Raw genomic sequence first — 12,966 nt, forward strand, 5'->3', positions numbered from 1 at the left:
TAATAAGAAGCTTTACCTTATTTTTTTCTTTTTCTCGCGAGACCTATTTGACTGACATCTTGAGTGGGAGTGTCTGGTGAAAACGCAGATTAACGCCTTCACTCCCGAATCCCGGCTAGGCTTGGTTGTCCCCCAAAGTCTCCCCGGAGGTAGACAATTTGCTTTTAAAGATGCCTCACTGGCTACCAGGGTGCAAGAGCTGACTACGACTTATGGTCAGATCCTGGAACCTTAAGCCAACCATGCTCGGAACCCGGAGCTTCCCTGGACCCAGGTGACTTCTCCAGGTCACTCCAAACCACGTTCCTTTATTTCCTCCTACGACCCCGACCCAGACTCTGTTATCTGTGGTCATCTGGAAGCACCAGGGAGGGAAACTGCACCCGCTCCTGGTGTGGGGGGTGGAGAGGAAAGGATTTGCTGTAATCGATTCATAGGTAGAGGCTGTTGCAATGGGTTTTACACGTCCCAAAACTACTTTTCCAAGTTACCCCAGCACACCGTTGGGGCTTGATTCGAGGGACAGTCCCGTGGGGGCGGGGGATGGGAGGGGAGGGGAGGGTGGCTGCTGTAGCTAAAGTATGAAAAATGAAAAAACGAGTGCTGCTTTTATTTATTTCTTCTTTACCGAGGAGTCAGGGTCATCTTCCAGACAGTCCAGTATGCGTTTTACAACCTCAGCGTGTTATCGCATGCTATAAACTCGGTCATTAGCTGGCGTTTACTGCACACTTTTTTTTTGTTGTTGTTGTTGTGTTCAAGGCAGTCTCGGACTCTCAGCACACCAAGCTGGAAACTGGCTAGTGTGTCTGGCTGGTATGCCTCTTCTTCCCCGTCTTCCGTCACACCTGGGCCACAGTGAGGACTTTGTTGTACCCCAGGGCGGGAATGAAGTGTCTTCCTGTTTTGGGTACCAGGAATCGAACTGGAATCCGGATGACAGGAGTCAGTCCTCTCGGACTCTGGCACCACCTGAGGGAGGCAATCAATCGCCCTAGGCACGGCTTGCTGACCTCATACAGTCTGAGGTGGCAGATGGACGCTTGCAAGTTCGTCTCACCCACCGAGGAGTCCGGCCGGGCAGTCTGGGCCTCGATGAATCAGTCCGGTGCGGTCTCTGACGGAGGGGCAGGTCCTGTGACCTATCCTGGCATCTGTTTACCCTTCCCAACTATGAGTCTGCTTTTCCTGCTGCTGGAAGGGCGGCTGCGGCGGCGGCGGCGGCGGCGGCTTTCATCATTTCCGACCTCCCTGCAAGGTGACATTCTGCTCTGCTAGGCTCGGGCACCCCTTCCCCGCCCTCCTCCCTGGAGCATAAATGCTTGCGGGCGCGCAGGGCGCCTCACCGCAGCGCCCCGGAAAAGCCCGCCGACCTCCAGCCACTCCACTCAAGCCGCCCTTGTCGCTTTAAGAGTCGGCGCTTTAAGGAGGGCCGAGGCCGGTTCCCTTAACCGAGCTGTCGCGAGAAGCAGCGCCGCCGCAGCGGCTACCTCTCGCGATGTTTGGCGGCGCGAAAGGCGGCCATTTTGGGGTCCCCCCCGCTGGTGGCTCCGGCGGCGGCGGCGGCGGCGGCGGCGTCTCCCCGGCGGCGGCTGGGACCAAAGCTGGCCCCGCAGGAGGAGGCCGGCCGGCCGACACGATGTGGCGGCTCCGCTGCAAGGCCAAGGGTGGCACCCACGTTCTGCAGGGGCTGTCCTGTCGGACCCGCTTACGGGAACTTCAGGGCCAGATCGCCGCCGTCACCGGGATCGCTCCGGGCAGTCAGCGCATCCTCGTCGGCTACCCGCCCGAGTGCCTGGATCTCAGCGACCGGGACACAATGCTTGGGGACCTGCCCATCCATTCAGGTACGGGCACCGGCTGGGGCCGGGGAAGTCCTGGAGGACGTTGAGGGGAGAAGAGTGGAGCCAGTAAGGCGAGGTGCCGGTGGGCCCGCTGGGGGCTTCGAGGACCGGAGGCCCGGGAAGGCAGGGGCAAGTGTCAAGTCCTTTACGCGTGCTTGAGAGCAAAGCCTTGAAGTTCCCGACTCCCCAAGCCTGCTTCCAGGTCAACCTTGGGACCATCTCATTTATTTTGTTTTCTCTGCTTTCCCAAAGGACAGCAGGACCCTTTTCCCCTGATACGGTGGGTGGTTCTTTTTCCCTATCCTGATCAGCAGGCCGGCAGTCGAGATACCGATTTTGTCTAAAACTGCTTTTCCCCTTTGTTGATTTGTTTTTATAGTTGTTTTGTGTACACTTACCTTGATCTGTGTGAACTGTAGAGTTTTGTTCCCAGTGTTAAAACTCGAACATCGGTGTTGACCATTAGAAACTTTCTGTTCTGTGTCAAGACCCCCCTCTAAACATCAAATGGTGTAGTCATGCCAAGTGCAAGGAGAACACCCTGGTGACCTACCTAGTCTGTGGTGAACAGCCGAAGGATTCCCGTTTTTAAATGAAGAATATAGGAGATTTTGTTTTTTCAACTTACCTTTTTACATAAAGGTTTTTGTCTTTAAGTTGGGATGCGACAGTGAACTAAAAACACAAACAAAACTTAGGTGTTACTGGTCTCTTGTTTACAAAGCCTTGTTCTCCTAGGTAACCCACTTTATGCTTGAACTCATTTGGCTCCTAATTTACCAAGTTGGCTAATAACCCCCCCCCTCGCCCCCCTGTAACTTCTCTGCAGTTCTGGATTTGTTTTATTTTTGACAGGTGACATGCTGATTGTTGAAGAAGACCACACCAGACCAAAAGCTTCACCTGCATTTTCCAAACACGGTGCTCCTAGCTATGTTAGGGAAGCTCTGCCTGTGCTTACCAGAACCGCAGTCCCGGCAGACAACTCTTGCCTCTTTACCAGTGTGTACTATGTCGTTGAAGGAGGAGTCTTGAATCCATCTTGTGCCCCTGACATGAGATGCCTCATAGCACAAATTGTAGCAAGCGATCCAGACTTCTATAGTGAGGCAATCCTGGGGAAAACAAACGAGGAGTATTGTGAGTGGATCAAAAGGGATGACACTTGGGGGGGAGCCATTGAGATATCCATCCTGTCTAAGTTTTATCAATGTGAAATATGTGTAGTGGATACACAGACCGTCAGAATTGATCGTTTTGGGGAAGATGCGGGGTATACCAAAAGGGTGCTGCTCATCTACGATGGCATCCACTATGACCCGCTTCAGCGTAACTTCCCCGATCCAGATACACCGCCTCTGACCATTTTCTCCTCAAATGATGATATCGTTCTTGTACAAGCCCTGGAGTTAGCTGATGAAGCTAGAAGAAAGAGACAGTTTACTGATGTAAACCGCTTCACCCTGAGATGCATGGTGTGTCAGAAGGGGTTAACTGGACAAGCAGAAGCAAGGGACCATGCCAAGGAGACAGGCCATACCAACTTTGGAGAGGTGTGATGTGTTCATGATAAGAGTTGGAGCCTACTACCTCACAGATCCAGAAGGCTCTGGGTTTTCCAATAAGCTATTCATAACCCTACAGAATAGAAGAACACAGTGCTTGGACCATCCTTTTAACTTAACCAGTATGACTGACACTGGAAATCCTTGTTAAGATTAAAATTAGTGTGCAAGTTTACAGATGTGTGGCTACACTAGTGGCATGCCCTCTTCCTACTAGGGTGACGGAATAGGTGGCTTGGGCCACTGCTGATGCTGACCTGAAGACTGGATTCTATTATAACCAGCACCCAGCGGCTTTAACTTATAGAAGAAAGCATCCTATTTTAGGTAATGTGGAAAGCCTTGCGGAGGGTCACTGGACATACACCGCAGTGTCTCCAGTAGTTGATTCCTTTTAATAACTCTGAGTGAGTTAGTAGTTTCTAAATTCTGAATCGATTCATCCAATGAAGACACTCAGAATTGTCAAAATTTTTTATATTGCAATTTGGTAGACTTTATAAGTGTATCTAACAACTTATAAGTGCATAAAAAGCAATTTTACAGGGATTCGTGTGTTCCTGGAGAATGTTATCTAAAACAGGAATGGGGTCCTGTTGGAGAGTTCTAGTGTATAGAAGTGGAATGTATAAGGGGGAAAGGTGCCTGACGCAGCTTCCTGAAGCTTTAAAAGACCGTTGGCCTCTTGTTTTAATGCAATTCACTGTTGGTGTTTCTCACATTAGATACATTTTTTAAATGAAGCAGGGTATGCCTTTTTAATTGCTAATTTATTTTAGAATTCAAGAAGTATCTTGAAATTGTGGTTTCTGGTTGTTTTTTTTTTTTCTTGTGCTGTTTTACATATAAGTTTGTCTGAGGGGATTTAATTCCTTCAGCTGTTTGCTGAAAGCACTTCTTACAAACAAGTCTTCCTCTAAAGTGTCAATGGTATGCTTTTGATTGATTTCATAGATAACAGTGTTCAAAGCTCCACTTTGATCTTTTGGATAGTCCACATTTCTGCAAGTTAGTACTCTGTTTACCTGTGATCTTTGACTTTCAGTTTTTAAATAATTGGTTGGGTTTGTTTCACTTCCAAAATATAAAAAGTTTTAAAATCTTTGCCTTATGCAGCTCTCTCAGAATACTGCTACCTAGTGACAGATATGTAGCCATTTGCTTGATGGATTGATCCTCAAGGCACACCCACTCAAACTTAGCTTCACTATAGAATCTTCCAGGTAAAGTCTTCTACCTCTTAATTCTTCTAAAGATCAGGGATCTTTAAGTTCCAATGTGGTGTGTATTCTGTCATACAATGTAAAGAGGCATACTGTTGTGAAGTTTTGTTATCTTGATCTCATTTAAGTAGCTCAGACAACCATCGGTGTACTTTAAAGCACTTCCATCTTTTCCCATGTATCTTAGCAAATGTTTTCAAATTAAGGACAACCCTTAGCCTTTTACTAGGCAATGGTAACCATATAAAATGAAGGAATATTAAAGTGAACAGTTCAGAGAGAAACTTTGTTCCTTTAAGGAACAGTTGGACAATTCACAAAGTATGCTTCAGTCATCAGATGACATTCTTTCTTGCTTTGAGACAGGGTCTCCCTATGTGTTTCTGGCTGGCCTGGAATTTGCTATATAGACCAGTCTCCTCAAACTTGAAGTAATCCTTCTGCCTCAGCCTCCTGAGTGTTGAGATAACAAGCAGGGACCACCATACCTGGCCAGATGGCTTTTCTTGAATACCCTTTGTGCACATAGCCAGTCAGGCAATGTCATATAAATTGAAAATACTTAATTTTTGTTTTTTTACTGAGCCTTAAAGGTAGCATGAGTGAGCTTAGGACACTGAACATTTGGCATTTGTGACATGTGCAAATGATTTCACAAAAGTCTCTTTGGTCCAGATAATTTTTTTTATCTCTTTTATTTCCTCTATAAAATATTTAATTTAAAACTGTACATTAAAAATGTAACACTGGGTAACATCCATCAAATCGAGTTTTATGCATCATATTTATAAAGTTTGCCTTCCTGTACCACTTGAGCATCCATATTCAATGTTTCTAAAATTTTGGATCCAGAAGTTTGTTCATGCAACAAGTATTTATTGAATAACTTATAATGTGTCAGGCATGTTCTATTTTTTGAAGATAAATTCCTGTCATTTTAAAACTAAGTCTATGTTATCTACAGAGAAGGATTAGTTTAGTAAATGTAAAGAAAAGAATGAGTACTGGCGTCTTAAAAATCAAACTCTTCGTTCTAAGTGTTTTTTATACATCTTGTTTAGTATTTATTTAGGGGTTCCTTCTTGCCCTATTTTATCTTTTACCTGATTTGTCCAGTTGCCAGGTAGACACTGAGAGTCAAAGGGCTGTCAAAAGGGCTTTTTAATGATTTGCTGACATGAAAACTGGTTTTAGAGTAGTAGTCTGGTTGTAGAACATTCAAGGTGAAGCATTATATGCAAATTATTTCATTATTAATTTATGTTCAGTATAAATACAAGCTAGTAAGCCTCATAGAATTTAAAGGATTTGTTGTTGTTTTGTATTTTTTCCTGTGCTTATTAAGCTCTTGAAATTATTTATTAATGTGAGTAAACTCATTTTGAGAATTTGGAAAGATCTGTGAATTTAGTTGTACCCTAACTAAAAGCAACTTCGTGCTAATGAACCCCTTCGTGGTGTTCAGTTGTTGTCTGTCCTCCAGGAGTTTCTTTTTTAGTTCAAATGAGACAGTCTATGTTAGTGTGAGAGGGTAGTAGTGGTAGAAAAACAATTACACTTTGCCCTACTACTCCATTCTTCCCTCCCTCTTCTTTGGATTAAAGATTCAGTGTGCTTTTATGAAGATGCCCTCCCTAGTCATGGTATTAGTCCAAATGAATGTCCCTGGGAGTTTTGTGATGTGACAGCCATATGAAGACATCCGGATGTTACCACGTCTTTTGTTAGTGATTCATGGTTGGTTTCTTAATTGCTCTCTATGAATGAGAAATGGACATAAACAAATGGTTAATGGCCAACTTAGCCCTGTTGTTAGGAACTAATACCATTATGCCATTTGAATATCCTGTCGAGTTCAAGTCCCAGAAAACAATCCAAAGATAGCATTCCTTCCCTACCTTTATAGCCCCTAACTGTTGATGCCTAACTTGCTTGTCTTCTAGCTTCTTCCTTCAAGCTGCCCTAGTTGATTTTCCGTCCTTTTGGAAAATGTACGGTAGGCTGTATGTGAAATTAAGCAACAGTGATCCATATATACACATTATATAACACACGTTATATATTAAAAATCAGGTGGCCTTCTTAAATTTACGTATACTAAGAATTACATTTTTCATGTGTTGAAACCTTATTTTTGCAGCACTTTAAAAATCAGAGAATAAAAGTTTACGTAGCCTTCTAGAGATCTTGAAGACAGGAAAGATACAGCCTTGAGCTGCTACCCATCAGTTATTACCATAAGTAATTATTGTATCTTATGCTAAAGTCTAATTTCAGTCACTCTTAGGAGAATGGTCTGTACCCTAACATATGAAATGTCACTTCTGTAATGTGATTGTTGTCACTTGTTTTACAGTATTCAAATTTTGTTTACACCATAGAGTTTTTAAAAGAGTAGATTCATGAAACCTTTCATTTTTAAGTAAGCATATTTTAGGGAAATTGATTTTTGAGTAAGATATGCAAGCAATATTTGTAAACCTGAAGGAACACTTGATTTGAATAAGCTAGTTTGTTTCTCATAGTGATAGGCACCAAACCAGGGCTTTGTGCTTGCTCACTGATCAGCATCCCCGGCCCCAGGTTTTTTCCTTAATAACCATTGTAATATGTCAGCACATCCAACTCAATGAATGTAAGATGGTCTTGATTGTGGTCAAGTTTTTTTCTTCAAAAATTAGTTAGCATTTTGTTTACAGTGCTTTAAATATTTCATTTGGAAAACAAAGTATTATGTTGGTACTGAATTATGGGGTCTTTACATCTTAATTTAATAGGAAAAAGTACTACTAAAAAGGAAATGTATATGGCCATGAATGTAAGCATTTTGCATGGCACACTTTTTTGCTTTTGTTTCTGAACACATTGACCTGTACGTAGGAATTTTAAGTATGGTAAAGGTATATGATTTGGTTAAGTTATAGGTAAAGAGGTTAAGAATTTCTACTGAGATGTTGTGACTTGGCACCAGAACTGGTATAGAATGTTTAGTTGAGTATAATCCCTAAGTTACTTAAAGGATAATGGTTTCCAGTTCACATTTCATGCCATTCAGGACTCAAGGTGTCACAGGAAATATATACCAAATTAATTTTTCCATAAGAATGCCTAATAAGTACATATAGCTTGTCAAAATGATATGAAATGAAAAATAGTCTATAGTGATTGTATTAACACAGTAGAGGCAGAGCTCCTTAAATAAGAAAACAGCCATAAAGCCTGAATACAGAGCTCTAGAACATAATTGCAAAGGGGCCAAACAGAAAAAGAGTTGTTTTTTTGGGCATAAGAAAATGTGTTCTTAGTGAAGATGGACAGTATTGCTTTCAAAATGTTCCCTTGTCTACTTGCTAGCAAGTTTTCAAAGTTCGTGCACTGCTGCTATCTGGAAGATGTCTAACTTTATTTAATACAACTCATGATTTTGCCTTTGTTATTAAGATGCATTAATTTTATTTATGACATGTGATTTTTCAATATCTAAATGTATGAAGTGACTTGTTTTAAAGGAATAAATGAAGTGAAAACATTGTTGTGTGAGCATATTTTGGGGTCAGGGCAAAGAGCCAGTGAAGAATACTACACTCAAGTTACATATTACCAACCCAGACCACAGCTTGGATTTGTGTACCTGATTCCCACACCCTTTGAGTAGTTAAGTGTTTCTCTTTTCTGATGCCAAAAGTCATTCAAAATTTCTCTACACTGACTAAATTTCTTTCTAAATCCCCTGAAGTTTAAATTCAGTAACCTTTGCTAGTGGATTGTTTAAATGGAAAGGTCAAGTGTACCTGTTTTTACTAGAATAGGATCTGGATAGACTTACATCTGTTTGAAAATGGTAGCTTCTCTATAATTTTTAAGTGTCAGCAGTTAAACACTAGAAACCCTGGGGTCGTTAAGGTTGGCCAGAGCTTGGGTTTTCTAACTTGACCTATGTCTACAAATACAACCCACAAGATACTGACAAGAATAGAAAGAAATGGGTGCTTTAATATTTTTTAAAAACTCAAATACTGTGATGTCTCCTGCATTATGGGAATGATACTAGAAGTCAGTTGGTCTCTTACTATCTTGAAAAGTATTTTAATACCAGCTATAAAATAATTACAAAAGAACCTCTTCCTCCTTTCAAATGGTATTATGATATTACACACACACACACACACACACACACAAAAAAAATCAGTTTTTTTTTCCCCTCTTATCCTGTTAAAGTTTGGAAAGGTGAGTTTTAGATATGGTAGAAGCTGCAAAGCAGGACATCCATTTGTGACAGATGCACTTTTTGAATTGATAAAGATCTTATATCTCCAAACCTGAAATAAGGCAATCAAGAAACAGAAGGTCCACAAATACACTTTGTTTTGAAGTTTTGTTCTGATCCGAATGTCTTTTGTCTCTCTTGCAATGGCACCAAGTACCAGCCTAGATTGAGTAACTAAATGTGACAATAACTATAAATTGGATGCGTTGCTGCTCACTTCAGGTTAATAGCATACTGGGGTTTTAACCTACACTGGGTATAGCCCTTGTTCTCTTGTTCTGTTCAGCTGTCACAAGTACCACTCAGCCTGTCAGCATGTCAGCTACTCAGTCTGGAATAGACATCTCCGGAAGAAACATGGTCCCAAGTGTCAGGCACAACACACCATACCTACCCTTTCCCTGTTCCAGGCCTGGTAATTTACCAAATTCTTTATTACCTTTTTGGTTCTTCATTACTGCAGCAGGAGGCTCATTTGAGTTACTTGGCTCAACATTTCTAGAAGTGAATGCCTGGAAGATTACCTTTCTTATGATTATCAACACCACTGCCTTGAAACTTAAGCGGAGGATGGGTTATAACTTGAAAATGGTAGGTGGAGGAAGAGGAGAAAAGAGTAGAATTTGTCAGTTTGGGATGTAGAGTGTTCCAGAAAGAAAAGTCCTTAGCAAGTAACATGAACATACCTATCACAATTCTCATTCATCCTTGTGGATATTGTATTGAAATATCTACCCAAATTGTAGGCAAAATTTCACAGATACTAGAATTCCACACTTTTTTTTTTTTTTTTTTTTTTTTTTTTGGTTTTTCGAGACAGGGTTTCTCTGTAGTTTTGGTACCAGTGCTGGATCTCGATCTGTAGACCAGGCTGGCCTCAAACTCACGGAGATCCACCTGGCTCTGCCTCCCAAGTGCTGGGATTGATGGCGTGTGCCACCACCACCCAGCAGAATTCCACACTTTTATGAATGAAACTGCTTCCTACTGGGGCTAGGAAATCAATGCTCCCTATAGTCTTTATTGAATTACTTTTTCCACAGCATGACTATTACAGGAGAAACCAATCAGATTCTTTTTTGTTTTTTTTTTTGTTGTTGTTGTTTTTTCGGGACAGGGTTTCTCCGTGTAGCTTTGATGCTTTTGCTGGAACTCACTTTGTAGCCCAAGCTGGCCTCGAACTCAGAAATCCGCCTACCTCTGCCTCCCGAGTGCTGGGATTAAAGGCGTGCGCCACCACTGCCCAGCCCAATCCAATTCTTAAACCTTCAGAATATGGGACAGACTGAATTATGACCTTTTGCAAAAGTGCCCTCCCTCTAGGTTCATTTAATATCAAAACATCCGGTTTGTGGTTTTGTTTGGGGTGGCTTTGTTTTGTCTTCCTTAAAGAGTCTCACTGTGTAATCTAGGTGGGCTCCAGCTTGAGAACCTCGTTGAGTTTGTCCTCATTTCCTAAGTGCAAAGATTATAGGCATGTACTATCGTGCCTGCCTCCGGTTTTGACTTTCTTACTCTTAAAATGAAAACTGAGAAAATGATTTTTGTCTAAGAGAAGCTAAGTTATTTCAAGTAAGCTGCTAAATCCTTCCTAAATTCTACTTCTTGGGCGTGGAGTCACATATCTCAGGATTACAAAAAAATGGAGATGCATTGAGTGAGCATTCTTGAATGGTACAGTTGTGTCAAACTGCCCTGGTTGCTAGATGCACTGGAAGGAAAAATAAAGACAGTGCTGTAAAGGAACTAGAATGTAGGTTCCATGAAGAAAATAATGGGGTGGGAACAGCAAATTAAAATTGGTGAGTCTGCGAGAGCCTTTTAGAAAACATGGTATTAGGGATGAAAGCTAAACTAGACGTCGTAATTAGTCCTTTAAAGAGTAGGAAGAGCATCCGAACTAGGAAGTGGCAGCATCTGTGAACTCTGTACTGTGAGGGAGATGGAAGTATTTCCCTGTCTGGTCACAGTACAAATGAGGGAAGAGGAAAATAGATGCTTTTAGAAGTGGGCAAAGACCTAGATTTGTGCTGGCTTTGGCTATCTTAAGCCCTTATTCCGTGTGTGTGTGTGTGTGTGTGTGTGTGTGTGTGTGTGTGTGAAGGAAATAGACATTGACCTTGTTTGTTGTAGAGTGGCTGAAAGGACATAAAAACATTCCAGTGAATCATCAGATCTTTGTCTCAAACGAATTTTATTAGCTCTTAACTGGGAAGTCCAAGAACTTTTGACATGACTAGAAACAGCTTCAAATAAAGTCTTTGACTCTTACAAACATATCATCATCGTTGTGGAACTTTTTAAATACTAGAAAGAGAGAAGGGCCTAACATTTAGAATCAAATATGTTGGAGGCTCTTCGACAGCAATACTGGAAGCCAACAGAAGGTAACTTAAAACTGTGTGAGCAGCCACTCAAGTACAGAGATAACAATAAAGTTCTTTTCAGGCATACCAGAGTTTAAGCATTTATCCTTTGGAAATTAATAAAACCTGCTGTGCCAAGAGAAGAGCGCTAACACAAAAAAGAAGGTCTACACTCCAAATAACTCAACAGAAAATGGATTTCTCCCAGTTATTTGATGAAGATAACAAAATGACAGCCATTGACCAGCTTACAGAACGCTCTTCCCCAAACTGATGCAGGTCTGGAGTCTGAAGCAAATTTTTCTTCAGGATGAAATTAATAGAAAACAATGTATATGTGAGTGTACTGAGAGGAAATTACATAGTGGATCTGGGTGAAGGGTCCAGAGATACATAGAAAAGTGAGTATGTTGTATCTAATAGCTCAGCTGCCAACAGTTGTGTGATAATAGGAAACTGAGTGAGTGTGTGTGTGTGTGTGTGTGTGTGTGTGTGTGTGTGCGTGTGTGTGTGTGTGAGAGAGAGAGAGAGAGAGAGAGAGAGAGAGAGAGAGAGAGAGAGAGAGAGAGAAGAATATAAAGGTGAGAATGTGGGCATAGATGTGATAGGAACGAACAGATTTCCTCAGCAGGTGGGCTAGAGAATCCTCCGAAAAGAAATAGGGAAGAACCTACTCCTGGACACTACTTAGCAATTAAGTAGTGTCAGAAACTAAAGTCTACTTTAGTATATGGCTTAGTTTCCATCCATATTAGGCTTAGTAAGACTCATCCTTTGATGAGAGCTTGGCGGCTTATTAGCTGTGGCCTATTCTAGAATTTATAGCCAAGTTATACTCTTGAACCCATTCCTAGTCTTTCCTTATTTAGGATCAGCTCTGCATTCCGCAGCCTCTACTTAACTGTAAACGTTTCCTTTCTGCCAGTATCTCAGAGGTCACACTTAGAGCCCCAGCACATATCACCACGAAGGGATGGGGCACCAGGTGTTTCCTGAGAGTAAAGCAACAATCTTCCTTCAAGAGAAAGGAAGGAGGACACTGACCAGTAGAGTGTGCATGAGTAGGAAGAGTTTGGATGGAGGCCCACAGCTGGTCTGCAGTCTGACTTTGTAAGGAACCCCAAGGAGCCAGTGTTATTTGTTTTGACTTCAAGTGAGTGTGGATGTGTGTGCACACACCTGCCCATACTTGGGTCACCTAAGTGACTGCCTCTCACTGAGTCAGGCTGACTGAGGAGGGAATGATAAAGCGGACTTTAACTTAAAGGAGGTCACTGTACTACAGCAGGGACAAGGACTATGGCGATCGAGTCCTGGAAGCCGATCTGTAATTGGGTGTCAGAATCAGATCATCAAACAAGAATTCATTTCCAACTCTCAGCAATATCTCTCCAGACACAAATGACGTACATCGACCATCAAGCTTGATTTCAGGTAGTTCTGACTTGGGGGTCTTCCCTTGTCTGTAGTCCAGGCCACCTTCTTAGTTCACTTAGAACCTTGGAGGTTCATATGTTTCCAAACAAAAAGTAAAGCAAAGCAAAACCATGCTCAATTCCAGAGAAAATAATTAAGGCAATGGAGAGCAAGAAAGACCAGAGTTAGGATAGTAGTTTATTTCAACCAGGACATATGTATGCTTTGAGGAATGGGGAGAGGAGCTGAGGCTTATATGTAATGTTTTATAACTGAGTAGTAGAC

The 12,966-nt window shown here is 42.0% G+C and overlaps 2 protein-coding genes across 5 annotated transcripts in view; both read left to right on the forward strand.

Annotated features, from left to right (window-relative positions):
• Positions 1 to 30: 30 nt before the first annotated feature.
• Yod1 (YOD1 deubiquitinase) lies at positions 31 to 8,162 on the forward strand. Of its 2 annotated transcripts, XM_052736845.1 has the most exons (3): positions 31 to 274; positions 763 to 1,847; positions 2,700 to 8,162. In XM_052736845.1, the coding sequence occupies exons 2-3, from the start codon at positions 1,499 to 1,501 to the stop codon at positions 3,401 to 3,403; spliced, it is 1,053 nt and encodes a 350-aa protein (XP_052592805.1). In that variant the 5' UTR covers positions 31 to 274; positions 763 to 1,498; the 3' UTR covers positions 3,404 to 8,162. The 2 variants fall into 2 exon arrangements, with proteins under 2 accessions (XP_052592805.1, XP_052592804.1); XM_052736844.1 differs by having other exon boundaries at positions 31 to 1,847.
• CUNH1orf116 (chromosome unknown C1orf116 homolog) overlaps positions 1,740 to 12,966 on the forward strand; it is a 26,782-nt gene continuing 15,555 nt past the window's right edge. For 2 of the 3 annotated variants that reach the window (XM_052736832.1, XM_052736835.1), the window contains exon 1: positions 1,740 to 1,847. The gene's annotated coding sequence lies outside the window, so the exon portion shown is untranslated. Of the gene's footprint in view, positions 1,848 to 3,621; positions 3,737 to 12,966 lie in introns of those variants that run through there. The other variant, XM_052736833.1, reaches the window with a different exon arrangement.

Source organism: Peromyscus californicus, unplaced genomic scaffold (genome assembly GCF_007827085.1).
Source record: "Peromyscus californicus insignis strain IS unplaced genomic scaffold, ASM782708v3 Scaffold_14__1_contigs__length_90479793_seg_2, whole genome shotgun sequence".
NCBI classification, from domain to species: domain Eukaryota; kingdom Metazoa; phylum Chordata; class Mammalia; order Rodentia; family Cricetidae; genus Peromyscus; species Peromyscus californicus.